The sequence below is a fragment of the Fragaria vesca genome, linkage group LG3 (assembly GCF_000184155.1).
Source record: "Fragaria vesca subsp. vesca linkage group LG3, FraVesHawaii_1.0, whole genome shotgun sequence".
In the NCBI taxonomy this organism is placed as follows: Eukaryota; Viridiplantae; Streptophyta; class Magnoliopsida; order Rosales; family Rosaceae; genus Fragaria; species Fragaria vesca.
Genome location: NC_020493.1, coordinates 6,486,589 through 6,498,861, shown reverse-complemented (window position 1 = coordinate 6,498,861; position 12,273 = coordinate 6,486,589). Strand labels below are relative to the sequence as shown.

Sequence of the window (12,273 nt, the reverse complement as noted above, 5' to 3'; positions counted from 1 at the left end):
AATCTCTGATAATTGTTTCCATTATGCTTATTTGAACTGATCACTCTGCCTTACACATAGTTTTGTTCTTCTGTTTACCGATTTTTCTTTGCATCTGAGTGAGCTAAATGAACATTGTTGTTAGTTTCACGATGGTTAATGCCATTGTATTAAACTTAGCTATGTATTCATACCTGTAACTATAAGCAGACCTGTTTATTTGGGTTCGAATGTAATGCAAACAAGTTATATACTTATATGTGAGTATTCATGTATCTGTAATGCAAACAAGTTTGGTTTTGAATGCTGCAGTGCCAATCAGGCTAACAACCTGAAATTCTTTTCTGCAGATATATATTGCTGAGAAAGGATCCCTCTCATTAATTTTGGATGGCTGAGTGTCAGAATGGTTCAACGCATGTCCTGGTTTAGAGCTATAGACTGTAAGCCACTACACTTTGTTGTTAGAATATACTGCCATTCAGTAAATAATGATAATGGATTAATGCTGCAATGGAAAATAAGACAAGAAGGTTAATCATGAGCAATGTGTATTATATATTCCTAGAATATGGTACTGGGAGAAATAAGTTTACATGGGACGGATGACAAAATTTCACTACTTTGAGTTCAAAAATGCAGTAGTGACACTTGGATGAATTGTTTTGTGAGTTCATACGGAGTCACTATTGTATGCTTCATAATAATAGTATCTTTCAGATCCATAGCAGCTTCAGATTTACAGAAGCTTCCCCTCAGCGTAGCTTGATTCAATTGACGACCAATCATAGCTTCGCCTCTTCTTTGTTCTTCTTGGCTCAGCAGCATGTTCTGAGATGTTGATGCTTTTTGAATATGAAGTTGGATCCCTCTGTGTTATTATCATTCTATAGTAGTACATATATGCTTCAACAATCCAAGCTATCTTTCTACATTGATACTTCTTTGAGGGCCTTCAACTCTTGGATGTCTTTAACTGGAATCCGCAAAGGGTTTTCACCATCCTTAAAGGCCTTCCATTGTGCAGTGCTCCGAACTGGGTTCCGCAAAGGGTTGTTCAACTTTCTCGAACTCGAAACCGGAATCGACTCGACCTCACTGAACTTGACACCAGAGCTAGCACCTGGGTTTTGATCAATTTTGGCGAGAAGAGGCATAAGAGCTTCGGTTAGCTTGATCACTTTTTGGGTAAGAGCGTCCTCATATGGCCCGTAGAAGGGGGTCTTGTTGCTCTCTTCCATCGCAGTTGCAGAACCAACACTCTGGATCATCTTAATCTTTGGTGAAATGAAATGAATTGCTTAAAAGATTTGTGGGTGTTGATAATGGGTTTAGTTTACTCAAGCACTTGTATTGCGAAATGGTTTGAGAAATGAGAATAGAGGAGGCTTGTATTTATAGAATTGCTGGGCAAGGGAAATATGATTTAGTTTCCCAATCGGTGAAGGGTTTTAGTTTCCTTGTGAATGTGGGTGTTTGGCTTTCCCAGAAGCCGTGGGATATATGAACACAGCTGGATTGGGTTTCTTTGAATCCTAAAATTAAAAGGATTAGAATAAAAGAAAGAAAAGAAAAATAAGCTGAGCTAACTGTGAATGGGCCTATAAAACTAAGACCCAATCGAACAAGGCCCGTAGTCAATTATCATAAATCAGTTCTAGCTTTTGTTTATTTCCTTTTTATTTTTCTTTTTTAAAATGGGGACCCCACCACCCGCTCTAGCATATCTTATCTTCTCCGCGGAAATAATTTTTCTTTCTGTTTTTCCTTTTTTTGCCCCCAAATTGACATGAAGATTTGGTTTCATGTGAACCATTCTAGCGAGGACCCTTAAGTTGAGGACTTTTTGGTTTATGGTTTAAAACACATATTTTTCGATCACATTTTGTCATCTCATCCGTCCAGTTTTTAGGTCTATATATGTAGATCAACCTTACAAATTTTCAGTCAAATCGATAATCGACTGGTGCATGGAATAATTTTCGATAAAACAGCTTCTCTTGCATTGTTAGCTAAATGAAAGACCAGATATACTGTGGAAACAAATTTGCAAGTACTGTATGGCTAATACACTAGACCTGTCCTCATCAATACTTTGCAACTCTTATATGCTGTAGCATAGTTCATAAAACTGTATTATACGGTACCTATGCATAGTTGACTTCCTGGTGAACTTCAGGTGGAACAGTCCATGGTCTGGAAGGGTCAGATGTATTCACATCCCTGTCTCGCGACCACCCAGTCACTTTAGGCAAGTGACAAAGTTGCTCCACAACACCACATTAGCTCTGGAATCAAATGTCATTCATAAGAATGAAAGCATGAAACACACATAATGGACAACAAAATGGAGAATGAAATGAATGCAGATGACAAACAAGATATATCATGACCGCTCATGTGGCTAATTGGCAGACCACATATATTAGATAAACAAGTATAAAAGTCATGTATGAATGAGATTCAAATTGTGTACACGTCGATCATCATATGCAAAGCTGTATTATACCAAGGCATGATATCCAGGTGACTCAAACCTTGAGCAGATTAAAAGAGTATGATTTGGTAACGAAGTTGAGAGAATAAACAATCATAACCCAAAAGTGCAACAGAACATCTAAAAACTAGGCCAAATATAAACCATCATGCACTAAAAACCAGTTTAAGTAGGAGTATGAAAATGATCATCTAATTTCAATTCTTGAAACCAGGTAGTCTAAATTTGGAGAATTTCCCAGTTCAAACAAGCGTGCTTGTATATCCATGTGTGTGCTTGTATCTGTAATTGTCCTAGTTTCCTAATGCCATGGTAAAGAAGTTGAGTAAATAGCTTCGAACTCTTGTATAATCAATACTTGTGCTCTTTTCTTGTAAAAGTTGACCATCATTTGACTTTTGTTGATTGACTAGACAAAATGTACCTGAGCCTATTGGAAGCCAGAGATCATAGATATCATACGTGAACCAGCAAAATGACATGCTTGGTCATCCACCAATTCTTGTCTGCAAAGCAACCCTACACACCAGCTTGGAGTGGAACTGCAAGTCTCAATCAGGGAAGATATCTCACATCCTCAATTAGGGTGGTCCATTTATTTTGTGTCAACTCAAGGAAGTTCCAAGCGACAGTAGCATATGTATCTGCTGGGCGATGAGTTATGTGGAGGACAAGATAAACCCATGTGATTTCTTGATTTGAAACAAGCTGGTGTTCCTCATCAGTGCCAACTTAACCACTCATTTTGTGTAGCAGATGATCATCCACACCCCTTTGCATCATCTATATATACACACACAAATCAATTATCAGGCAAACAAGTCTTAACCTTCATAAACATCAAAGCATTCTCTCTTTCCCAGGTCCACTCAAGAATTTTCATTGTTCTTCCTCTTCAGATTATAGACACCATGGGTTTCCGCCTTCCTAGAATTTCAAGCCCCAAGAGAAGTCTTATTCGATCACTATCTAATGGAAACCAGACAGCTCCAAAGACCTTAGATATCCCAAAAGGCTACTTTGCAGTCTATGTCGGAGAGAGCCAGAAGAAGCGATTTGTGATTCCAATATCATACTTGAACCAACCTTCATTTATGGATTTGCTAAGTCAAGCTGAAGAAGAATTTGGATACGATCATCCCATGGGCGGTATCACAATCCCCTGCAGTGAAGAAACCTTCCTTGATCTCACTTCAAGCTTAAGTGTGTGACAGAATGATAATAACACAGAGGGATCCAACTTCATATTCAAAAAGCATCAACATCTCAGAACATGCTGCTGAGCCAAGAAGAACAAAGAAGAGGCGAAGCTATGATTGGTCGTCAATTGAATCAAGCTACGCTGAGGGGAAGCTTCTGTAAATCTGAAGCTGCTATGGATCTGAAAGATACTATTATTATGAAGCATACAATAGTGACTCCGTATGAACTCACAAAACAATTCATCCAAGTGTCACTACTGCATTTTTGAACTCAAAGTAGTGAAATTTTGTCGTCAGTCCCATGTAAACTTATTTCTCCCAGTACCATATTCTGGGAATATATAATACACATTGCCCATGATTAACCTTCTTGTCTTATTTTCCATTGCAGCATTAATCCATTATCATTATTTACTGAATGGCAGTATATTCTAACAACAAACAAAGTGTAGTGGCTTACAGTCTATAGCTCTAAACCAGGACATGCGTTGTACCATTCTGACACTCAGCCATCCAAAATTAATGAGAGGAATCCTTTCTCAGCAATATATATCTGCAGAAAAGAATTTCAGGTTGTTAGCCTGATTGGCACTGCAGCATTCAAAACCAAACTTGTTTGCATTACAGATACATGAATACTCACATATAAGTATATAACTTGTTTGCATTACATTCGAACCCAAATAAACAGGTCTGCTTATAGTTACAGGTATGAATACATAGCTAAGTTTAATACAATGGCATTAACCATCGTGAAACTAACAACAATGTTCATTTAGCTCACTCAGATGCAAAGAAAAATCGGTAAACAGAAGAACAAAACTATGTGTAAGGCAGAGTGATCAGTTCAAATAAGCATAATGGAAACAATTATCAGAGATTCTCAGATTCATTTCATCAAACAACTGATGCTCACAATTCATATTCAGTTATTCACATAGCTTACGCCACCAATTCTTGCTGACAACAGCATTGATTATCAGTATTAGACAGATCTGGATTTCTAATGCATGCCTCTGATTGTTTCTTAGAAAGTGACAGCATTGATGTCACTTTCTTGTTTGTTATGTATGAATCTTAGTAGGGAAGGCATGTTTCGACAGGAGGACGTGGTTTCCACAGTAGCATATATATGTGAAAGCTATGGGAGGACAATAACTTATGAGAATGGCAAGACAAACACATGTGATTTCACAATTTCTCACAACTCCCTCATTCAACTACTCATTTCATGTACAATACGATAGACCTCCTATTCACCACTTACCTGCTTCAGCATTTTGCAGCCTCTTATCACAGCACTGCCTCATCTTTTCAACATAATTTGTTTGTTGATGGAGTGAAATCTGTGGGAGTCCTCCGCTTGTCTGCTATATATCAAATAAAGGATGTAGGGAACATTGTTTCTATCCAAGCGTACAGGTTGGTACCAATTGCATGTGCTTTGAGTAGGAAAACAAACCCCATGTGGTTTCTTACAAGCTAGTTTTCCTACCTGGAGCCCATCTCAGTGCCTATTCACCAATCATTTCATGTTGCAGATGGTTTTCCACACACCATTTTTTCAACTATATATACACATGATCAGGTTTATGACCGAACTCAACTCGTTCTATCATTGCAAGCATCAAATTAAGCTTTCTCTGCTTACCAAGACCTCTTAATTCTTTCCTTCCTTCTTTGGTCACTTGGTATATACAAACCATGGGTTTCCGATTACCACGAAATGCCAGAACAAAGACAGCAGATATCCCAAAAGGCTATTTTGCAGTTTATGTTGGAAAGAACCAGAAGAAACGATTTGTGGTTCCAATATCGTATCTGAACCAACCTTTGTTTCTGGATTTGCTGAGTCAGGCTGAAGAAGAATACGGACACCATCATCCAATGGGTGGTATCACAATTCCTTGCAGTCAAGACACCTTCCTTGCTCTCACTTCAAGCTTAAGTGTGTGAAGGAAGACTAATGCAGTGGATATTGGATCCAAAACCTCCTCATTTTGAAACTAGCTGCTGAGTCATGCTGAAGACAAGTCTACGCTTGATGATCCAACTGAATGGATGGACACCTGTTCAAGGAAAACTTCAAGAATTTTGAAGCTGCAATTGAGCTGAGCAGGAAGAAACAAAATTTGTGAAGCATGCAGATGATAATGCCATATGAGCTCTGTATAACAGATGGCCCATCATTAGAGCTCCAACTTTTGTACTCACAATTAAAATTCTGTGCTGTCCCTTGTAAACTCCTTCAATTGGTATCAAGAAAATTATGGGAATATATTTCAAATCATCATCAACTTTCTATTTTTTATAATTTCTAGCTCCTTGGCCTGATTGTCAATGCAGGATCCAAAACCAAATTATGAGTGTAATGGCTGTATAGAACCCACTTATATGACATGGCTATACTTCTGGCATACAGAGCCGATGATTCCATAGAAGTCATTTCTAACTACACTTTCACATTTGTCTAAATGTTGTTCCAGACATATGCATTCTAAAACTTCAGTCTTCCTATCATTCAATTCAATACTGGCAAAGAAAACAAGATTTCAGGGTCAGCATTCTTTGCAGCATTTCTGTTTTATCACCAGACAAAAGAAAAGGAAAAACAGATAATAAAAAAATTGAAAGCCGTGGACAATAGCTTTGGCTGTACCAAAACTAAAAACTATGCATCATGATCTCAGTGCTTGCTGATTCAGGAGGAAATCAACGGTGATCCACGAATCGACAAACATCTTCCACGCTACTTAGCTGAAGAGAAAGAAGACTAATCTATGAAGACTCCAATTGTTGGTCCACATGAAGAGTTGAAGACTCTACTGTAGGAAGACTAACCTATAATTTATGAAGACAAATCGTATGAGCTCTACGGTTGGTCCTAAAAGAAGACTCCAACTGTAAACAACTTCTAGAGTTCACAATAACCAAAAGAGTAGGTTCAGTTTAGAGTTATGACTTATGAATAATGAATAAACAAAAGAGTAGAGCTAAGTTGCCTACATAATTATGAAGCATCATAAACCAATGACATTCCTGATGGGTTATAAGGAACAATATCAAGACCAACACTGAGTTATTCAACCAATAAATCCAAGAACTCAAACTTAAGTTGCTTAACCATAAACAATCAATGAATAAAAAAAAGAAAAAAAAAGAATATAACTAAAACTGTAACAGGCATTTCATCAAACAGATGGTGAGCAACAATGTCAGTCTGTCATATGCATTCTTTTGAAGGATAATACAATGAAGGACTGGGTCACTGATGGTTCAGAATCACAAAACGTAACAGAAACGAACTAAAGCAAAAACCCAGAATGCCCCAAAACTGAAAACACTACCTGAATCGAAAAGGGAGGGAGGGAAAAATCCCCAAAAAAATTTGGACCATTTCTCGATTTATGCGTGTCATCCTTGCGCAGGGGCCATGCTAATCTTCCCTGTATCGTTCCAATTTTATCGGATGTCCCCGAAGGGACAAGCTCTACTGCCATGTCTTCCTATATGAACAGCCTCTTGTTTTCGCTTTTCTTCGATGTGGGAGTCTTGGATCCAATTTTACAAAAGCACGTGCGCCTCACGTGTCTTCTATGAAAGTAGTAGTAAGGTTTAAGTATTGGGCTTCAAGTATATATTTAGCCCAGCTTGTTTTTCTTTTCTTTCTTTTAACTCTAATCCTTTTAATTTTAGGATTCAAACCCAATCCAGCTGTGTTCTTATATATCCCATGGCTTCTGGGAAAGCCGAACACCTACATTCTCAAGGAAACTAAAACCCTTCACCGATTGGGAAACTAAACCACTTTTCCCTCGCCAATCAATTCTATAAATACAGGCTCCTCTGTTCTCATTTCTCAAACCATTTCGCAATACAAGTGCTTGAGTAAACTAAACCCATTTCCAACACCCACAAATCTTTCAAGCAATTCATTTCATTTGGTAATGATGAAGATGATCCAGAGTGTTGGTTCTGCAACTGCGATGGAAGAGAGCAACAAGACCCCTTTCTACGGGCCAACTGAGCATGCTCTTACCCAAAGACTGATCGAGATAACCGAAGCTCTTTTGCCTCTCCTCGCCAAAATTCATCAAAACCCAGATGCTAGCTCTGCGGTTTCGAGTTCGAGAAAGTTGAACAACCCTTTGAGGAACCCAATTCGGAGCACTGCACAATGGAAGGCCTTTAAGGATAGTGAAAACCCTTTGCGGATTCCAGTTAAAGACATCCAAGAGTTGAAGGCCTCAAAGAAGTATCAATGTAGAAAGATAGCTTGGATTGTTGAAGCATATATGTACTACTATAGCTTTGTGCTTTCTCTTTATGTGATCAGTTTATCATAAACCTCACTTTTGTTAAAAATGGGTCTCCTTGCCAGTTTGGTGACGTCATATTTTAAGAGGAATTCAAAAATTGGACAAAACTGATGTGTATACAAAAGTTAAAGGGGCGAATTGTATTAAAAAAAGTTACAAGACTGAACTGATTTTGCCACCAAAAATTAGGGGGGTAAACTGTAAAATTTTTCTTTTATTAAAACTAGAATCTCTTATACATTACATACTAGTGATGCTACCATGGCTTTTGAGACCCAAAACCCCAACAGAAAAGAAAACCATGCTTACAAAGCTACAAGCTAAACCCAAAAGAACCATTACATTCCTCAACCAAAAAGCCAAATAAAGAAAACCCACTCTTGCACATTTCCCAGGTTACTTTTCAATATTTGGGCCAGGTACGGTTGCAGAACCATTAGAATGAGCACCAGGCATGTCATCACCCATAGGCGCCACACCTCCTCCAGCACCAGCACCCTGATACATCTTAGCAATAATGGAATTGGAGATCCCCTCCAACTCCTTCAGCTTGTCCTCCAACTCATCCACCCCCGTCAATTGGTTCCCCTCCAGCCACTGAATAGCCTCACCACGGCCTTCACTATCCTTTGCTTATCTGAAGGCTCCAAATTCCCAGCAATCTTTTCATCCTTGATAGTATTCCTCATATTGTAAGCATGATTGTATTCTCCAAAGCATAAATACAGTCCTGCAACTAAATGGTGCCACAGAGGGAAAAGATGTACCAAAATCAGGACAAGAAGAACTTTAACAGATAAAACAGCTTCTCTTGCATTGTGAGCTAAATGATAGACCAGATATACTATGGAAACAAATTTGCAAGTATTGTATGGTTATTATGCTAGACCTGTCCTCGTCAATACTTTGTAAACTCTTTTTTGAAAGGACTTTGCAACTCTTATATGCTGTAGCAAAGTTCATAAAGCAGTATGATGACATCCTGGTGAACTTCAGGTCGAACAGTCCATGGTCTGGGAAGGGTCAGATGTATTTACATCCCTGTCTCATGACCACCTAGTCACATTGGGCAAGTGACAAAGTTGCTCCACAACACCACATTAGCTCTGGAATCAAATGTCATTCATGAGAATGAAAGCATGAACACACATAATGGACAACAAAAAGCAGAATGAAATGATGCAGATGACATACAAGATATATCATGACCAAAAGTTTCTCATGTGGCTAATTGGCAGACCACATATATTAGATAAACAAGTATAAAAGTCATGTATGAATGAGATTCAACTCGTGTACAATGTGAATCATCATATTCAAAGCTGTATTGTACCAAGGCATGATATCCAGGTGACTTGGTAACATGTTTCTTCTTCCGCCATCTAGTGGTGGCCCGGTGAATGAGGCTCCCACCAAGTCTTTCGGCAAGCAATATTGTTGTCTCAGGCACACCTCTCCAGCTGTGGAACCAAAATCTATCCGTCAAAACAAGACAACAAAAGTTGTTCACTAATAAAAGTAATGAAAAACAACTCAAAGAGAAACTTGCCAGTCGCCATGCTCTACCATTTCACGACCCTGGGTCTATCCAAGAACTGAATATCAGCAGTTCTTAGTTCCGAAACTGCACTTTTTTGGCTTTTAAGATTCCATGCTGTAGAACTGACAGTGTATAGGCATCTGGCTGTATTCCCCTCGAAGACATCTCATTAACTAGGGTTACAGCCCTATCCACATCTCCTCTTTTGCAACAGCCAGACAGAAGAGCTGTGTATGTCACTGTATCAGGTTTTAATCCTCTTTCAATCATTACATCAAAGAGTGCAATAGCATCCCGAAGGTTGTCTGCTTTACAATGTCTGTCTACCAAAACAGTGTAACAAATGGCATCAGGTTGTATTCCCAGTTGTTTCATCTCAGTCCAAAGTATAGTAGAAGCATCCGCCATTTCTTCCCTATTTCCCCTTGCATCTAGAGGGGAACGAACCCTTCGTATGTTTCTTTTTGAAAACCCATCAAGCAAAACTGTGTAAGTGATGATATCAGGTTGAATCCCTCTCTTTTTCATATCATGGAAGAGATCATGGGCTTCCCGCAAGGAATTCTCCCTACAGTAGCTATTTATCATCACTGTGTAGTCAACCGCATCAGGAGTAAACCCTCTCTCTACTGAAGAATAAAAAAACTGGCGGGCCTTTTGCACCTCTCCAGCCTGGCAGAGAGAAGCTATGAGTTTGCTATACATAATTGTCTTCGGTTCCACATTTAAGGCAAACATTCTCTGAAACAACAAGATAGCTCTGACATTATCACCTTCCATACAAAGATTACTGAGTACTTTAAAGCAAGCACCTTTGTTAATGGTTCCGTGCTTTGCCAGCTTAGAGATAAGTTCATAGGCCTTCCTTGTTTTGTTAGCTTCACAGTATCCACGGACCAGAGCAGTGTAGGTCTCCTCACTCTTATCTACCAAATTATTTAAAAATGCTTTAGCTTCTTTGACTTTTCCTCCTATGCATAGATTTTCAATTACCATGCTGTGTGTAACAGAGTCTGGTCTTAAACCCTGTGCCTCTATATAAACCAAAAGGTCAAGCACCTGAGATACCAGGCCATTTCTAGCAAACCCTGCAGCAAGGACATTGTAAGTAATAATATCTGGCTTCAAACCCTTCTCGTGCATTTCCTCCAAAATATTTGAGGCATCAACAACTTTCCCTAGGAGGCAGTACCCTTTAATCAACGTGGTGTAATGCATAATATCCAAGCTCATATTCTTTAGCTTCATCTCTTCCAGCAATTCAGAGGCTTCTTCCACCCTGCTCAGTCTGCATAAAGCATCAACCGCAATATTGTAGGTAACCTCGTCAAGATAGATCCCCATGCTCTTAAATTCTAAGAATTGATCCACCGCTTCAGTAGCCATACCAATCTTACAGAGGCACTGAAGAATAAAACCAACAATGACGCAATTTGTTTTTATACCCTTTGACACCATGTCATTATGGAGAGCCAAAGCCTTTAACAAATTGTAATTCTTGCAGTAGCCACCAATCATTGCACTGTAGATGCATGAATCAGGCACCATGCCTTGCTTTTCCATGTCAAGAAAGAGACTTTCTGCTTCATCAAATTTCATCTCATCACAGAACCCACGAATGACAGCTTTATATGCATAGGCATCGAGAAGTATATTTTCCCTTTTGCAATATTGGAGCACTTGACATCCTACATCAGAACGCCCCTTGTTGCAAAGCCCTTCAATATATGCTGTGTAGGCAAAAACGCTGGGGGCTACCCCGGCTAACTCCATCTCCTCAAACACTTCCCCAGCCTCTTCCAACCTACCCTCCATACAAAATCCCTTGATGACAATTGCATATGTGTAATCATTAGGGACCAAACCAATCCCTTTCAACTGCTTGTAAATAGACAAAGCCGCACCCAGTTCACCACACTCAATCAACCGATTCATCAGATAATTAATTGTAAAGATATGCTGCACAAATCCACGCCGTCTGGTATGGAACAAAACATCAATAGCGTCATCAAACATGTTGAGATTGACAAGAGACTTAACCAATGCATCAAAACCCCGAACTATTGACGGGGAAACCTCAACTTCCTCCTCCATAGCTTCCAACAAATCCTTTAATCCAAATCCAACATCTCCAGAGCCCTTAATGAGCTCCAAGAACAAAGAATCCAACTTCCTATCCAAACGCCAATAACACAATATCCTAACAAGCGCACAGTATGTCAAAACATTGTGCCGGAACCCATCTTCCTTCAACTTGCAAAACAACAAAAACGCCGAATTGGGTTTAGTTTTACAGCTGTTCAGCTTGTTAACAACCTCCAATGTCTCCGAATCCGCAACCAAACGGTTCCTATTGGTATTGGTAATGTCTGTGGTAACTGAATCAACATCAGCAGACTTAGATGCCCACTTGAACCCACACACAATCCCACCACCATAAATCTCTTGGGTGCTTTTCTTAGTGTTTGTAGCGCAAACATCATCATCATCAGAAATTGAGCAACTTGAAAACCAATTGATGAATCTAAACTGGTTGAGATTATTTCTTGAAGATTGAACGAGCTTTCTGGGAAAACTCAATCTAACTAAAGGAACCCACATCCAAATAGAAATTTGGGAATCATTGCAACAACCACAGGAACAAGTTCATCTCTTCAACTCAATACGTAAGTGAATAAGGAAAGACACTGCTTACTTGGGATTCATCGTCGAAGTTTCGGGTTGCAGAAAAAGCAA

The 12,273-nt window shown here is 39.1% G+C and overlaps 4 protein-coding genes and 1 pseudogene across 4 annotated transcripts; 2 read left to right on the top strand and 3 right to left on the bottom strand.

Annotated features, from left to right (window-relative positions):
• The first annotated feature begins 2,951 nt into the window (after nt 1-2,951).
• LOC101301370 (indole-3-acetic acid-induced protein ARG7-like) lies at nt 2,952-4,158 on the top strand. Its single transcript, XM_004293841.1, has one exon. The coding sequence runs from the start codon at nt 3,388-3,390 to the stop codon at nt 3,685-3,687; it is 300 nt and encodes a 99-aa protein (XP_004293889.1). The 5' UTR covers nt 2,952-3,387; the 3' UTR covers nt 3,688-4,158.
• Nucleotides 4,159-5,140: 982 nt separating this feature from the next.
• Nucleotides 5,141-5,967, top strand: LOC101303099 (indole-3-acetic acid-induced protein ARG7-like). Its single transcript, XM_004293844.1, has one exon. It carries the CDS (start codon nt 5,383-5,385, stop codon nt 5,632-5,634), a length of 252 nt encoding a protein of 83 aa, XP_004293892.1. The 5' UTR covers nt 5,141-5,382; the 3' UTR covers nt 5,635-5,967.
• Nucleotides 5,968-8,393: 2,426 nt separating this feature from the next.
• LOC101297230 lies at nt 8,394-9,566 on the bottom strand (annotated as a pseudogene).
• Nucleotides 9,140-10,617, bottom strand: LOC101314635 (pentatricopeptide repeat-containing protein At2g26790, mitochondrial-like). The gene is made up of 2 exons (XM_004293799.1): nt 9,547-10,617; nt 9,140-9,457 (listed from the first exon to the last, which is right to left on the bottom strand). The coding sequence occupies exon 1, from the start codon at nt 10,531-10,533 to the stop codon at nt 9,610-9,612; it is 924 nt and encodes a 307-aa protein (XP_004293847.1). The 5' UTR covers nt 10,534-10,617; the 3' UTR covers nt 9,140-9,457; nt 9,547-9,609.
• Nucleotides 10,557-12,138, bottom strand: LOC101296943 (pentatricopeptide repeat-containing protein At2g26790, mitochondrial-like). Its single transcript, XM_004295496.1, has 2 exons — nt 10,606-12,138; nt 10,557-10,571 (listed from the first exon to the last, which is right to left on the bottom strand). The coding sequence occupies exons 1-2, from the start codon at nt 12,136-12,138 to the stop codon at nt 10,557-10,559; spliced, it is 1,548 nt and encodes a 515-aa protein (XP_004295544.1).
• Nucleotides 12,139-12,273: the final 135 nt, after the last annotated feature.

What these genes read in the sequence shown, in the direction of transcription:
- LOC101303099 (XM_004293844.1), top strand. Translation starts at nt 5,383, where the DNA reads ATGGGTTTCCGATTACCACGAAATGCCAGAACAAAGACAGCAGATATC.
- LOC101314635 (XM_004293799.1), bottom strand. Translation starts at nt 10,533, where the DNA reads ATGGTAATTGAAAATCTATGCATAGGAGGAAAAGTCAAAGAAGCTAAA.
- LOC101301370 (XM_004293841.1), top strand. Translation starts at nt 3,388, where the DNA reads ATGGGTTTCCGCCTTCCTAGAATTTCAAGCCCCAAGAGAAGTCTTATT.
- LOC101296943 (XM_004295496.1), bottom strand. Translation starts at nt 12,138, where the DNA reads ATGTGGGTTCCTTTAGTTAGATTGAGTTTTCCCAGAAAGCTCGTTCAA.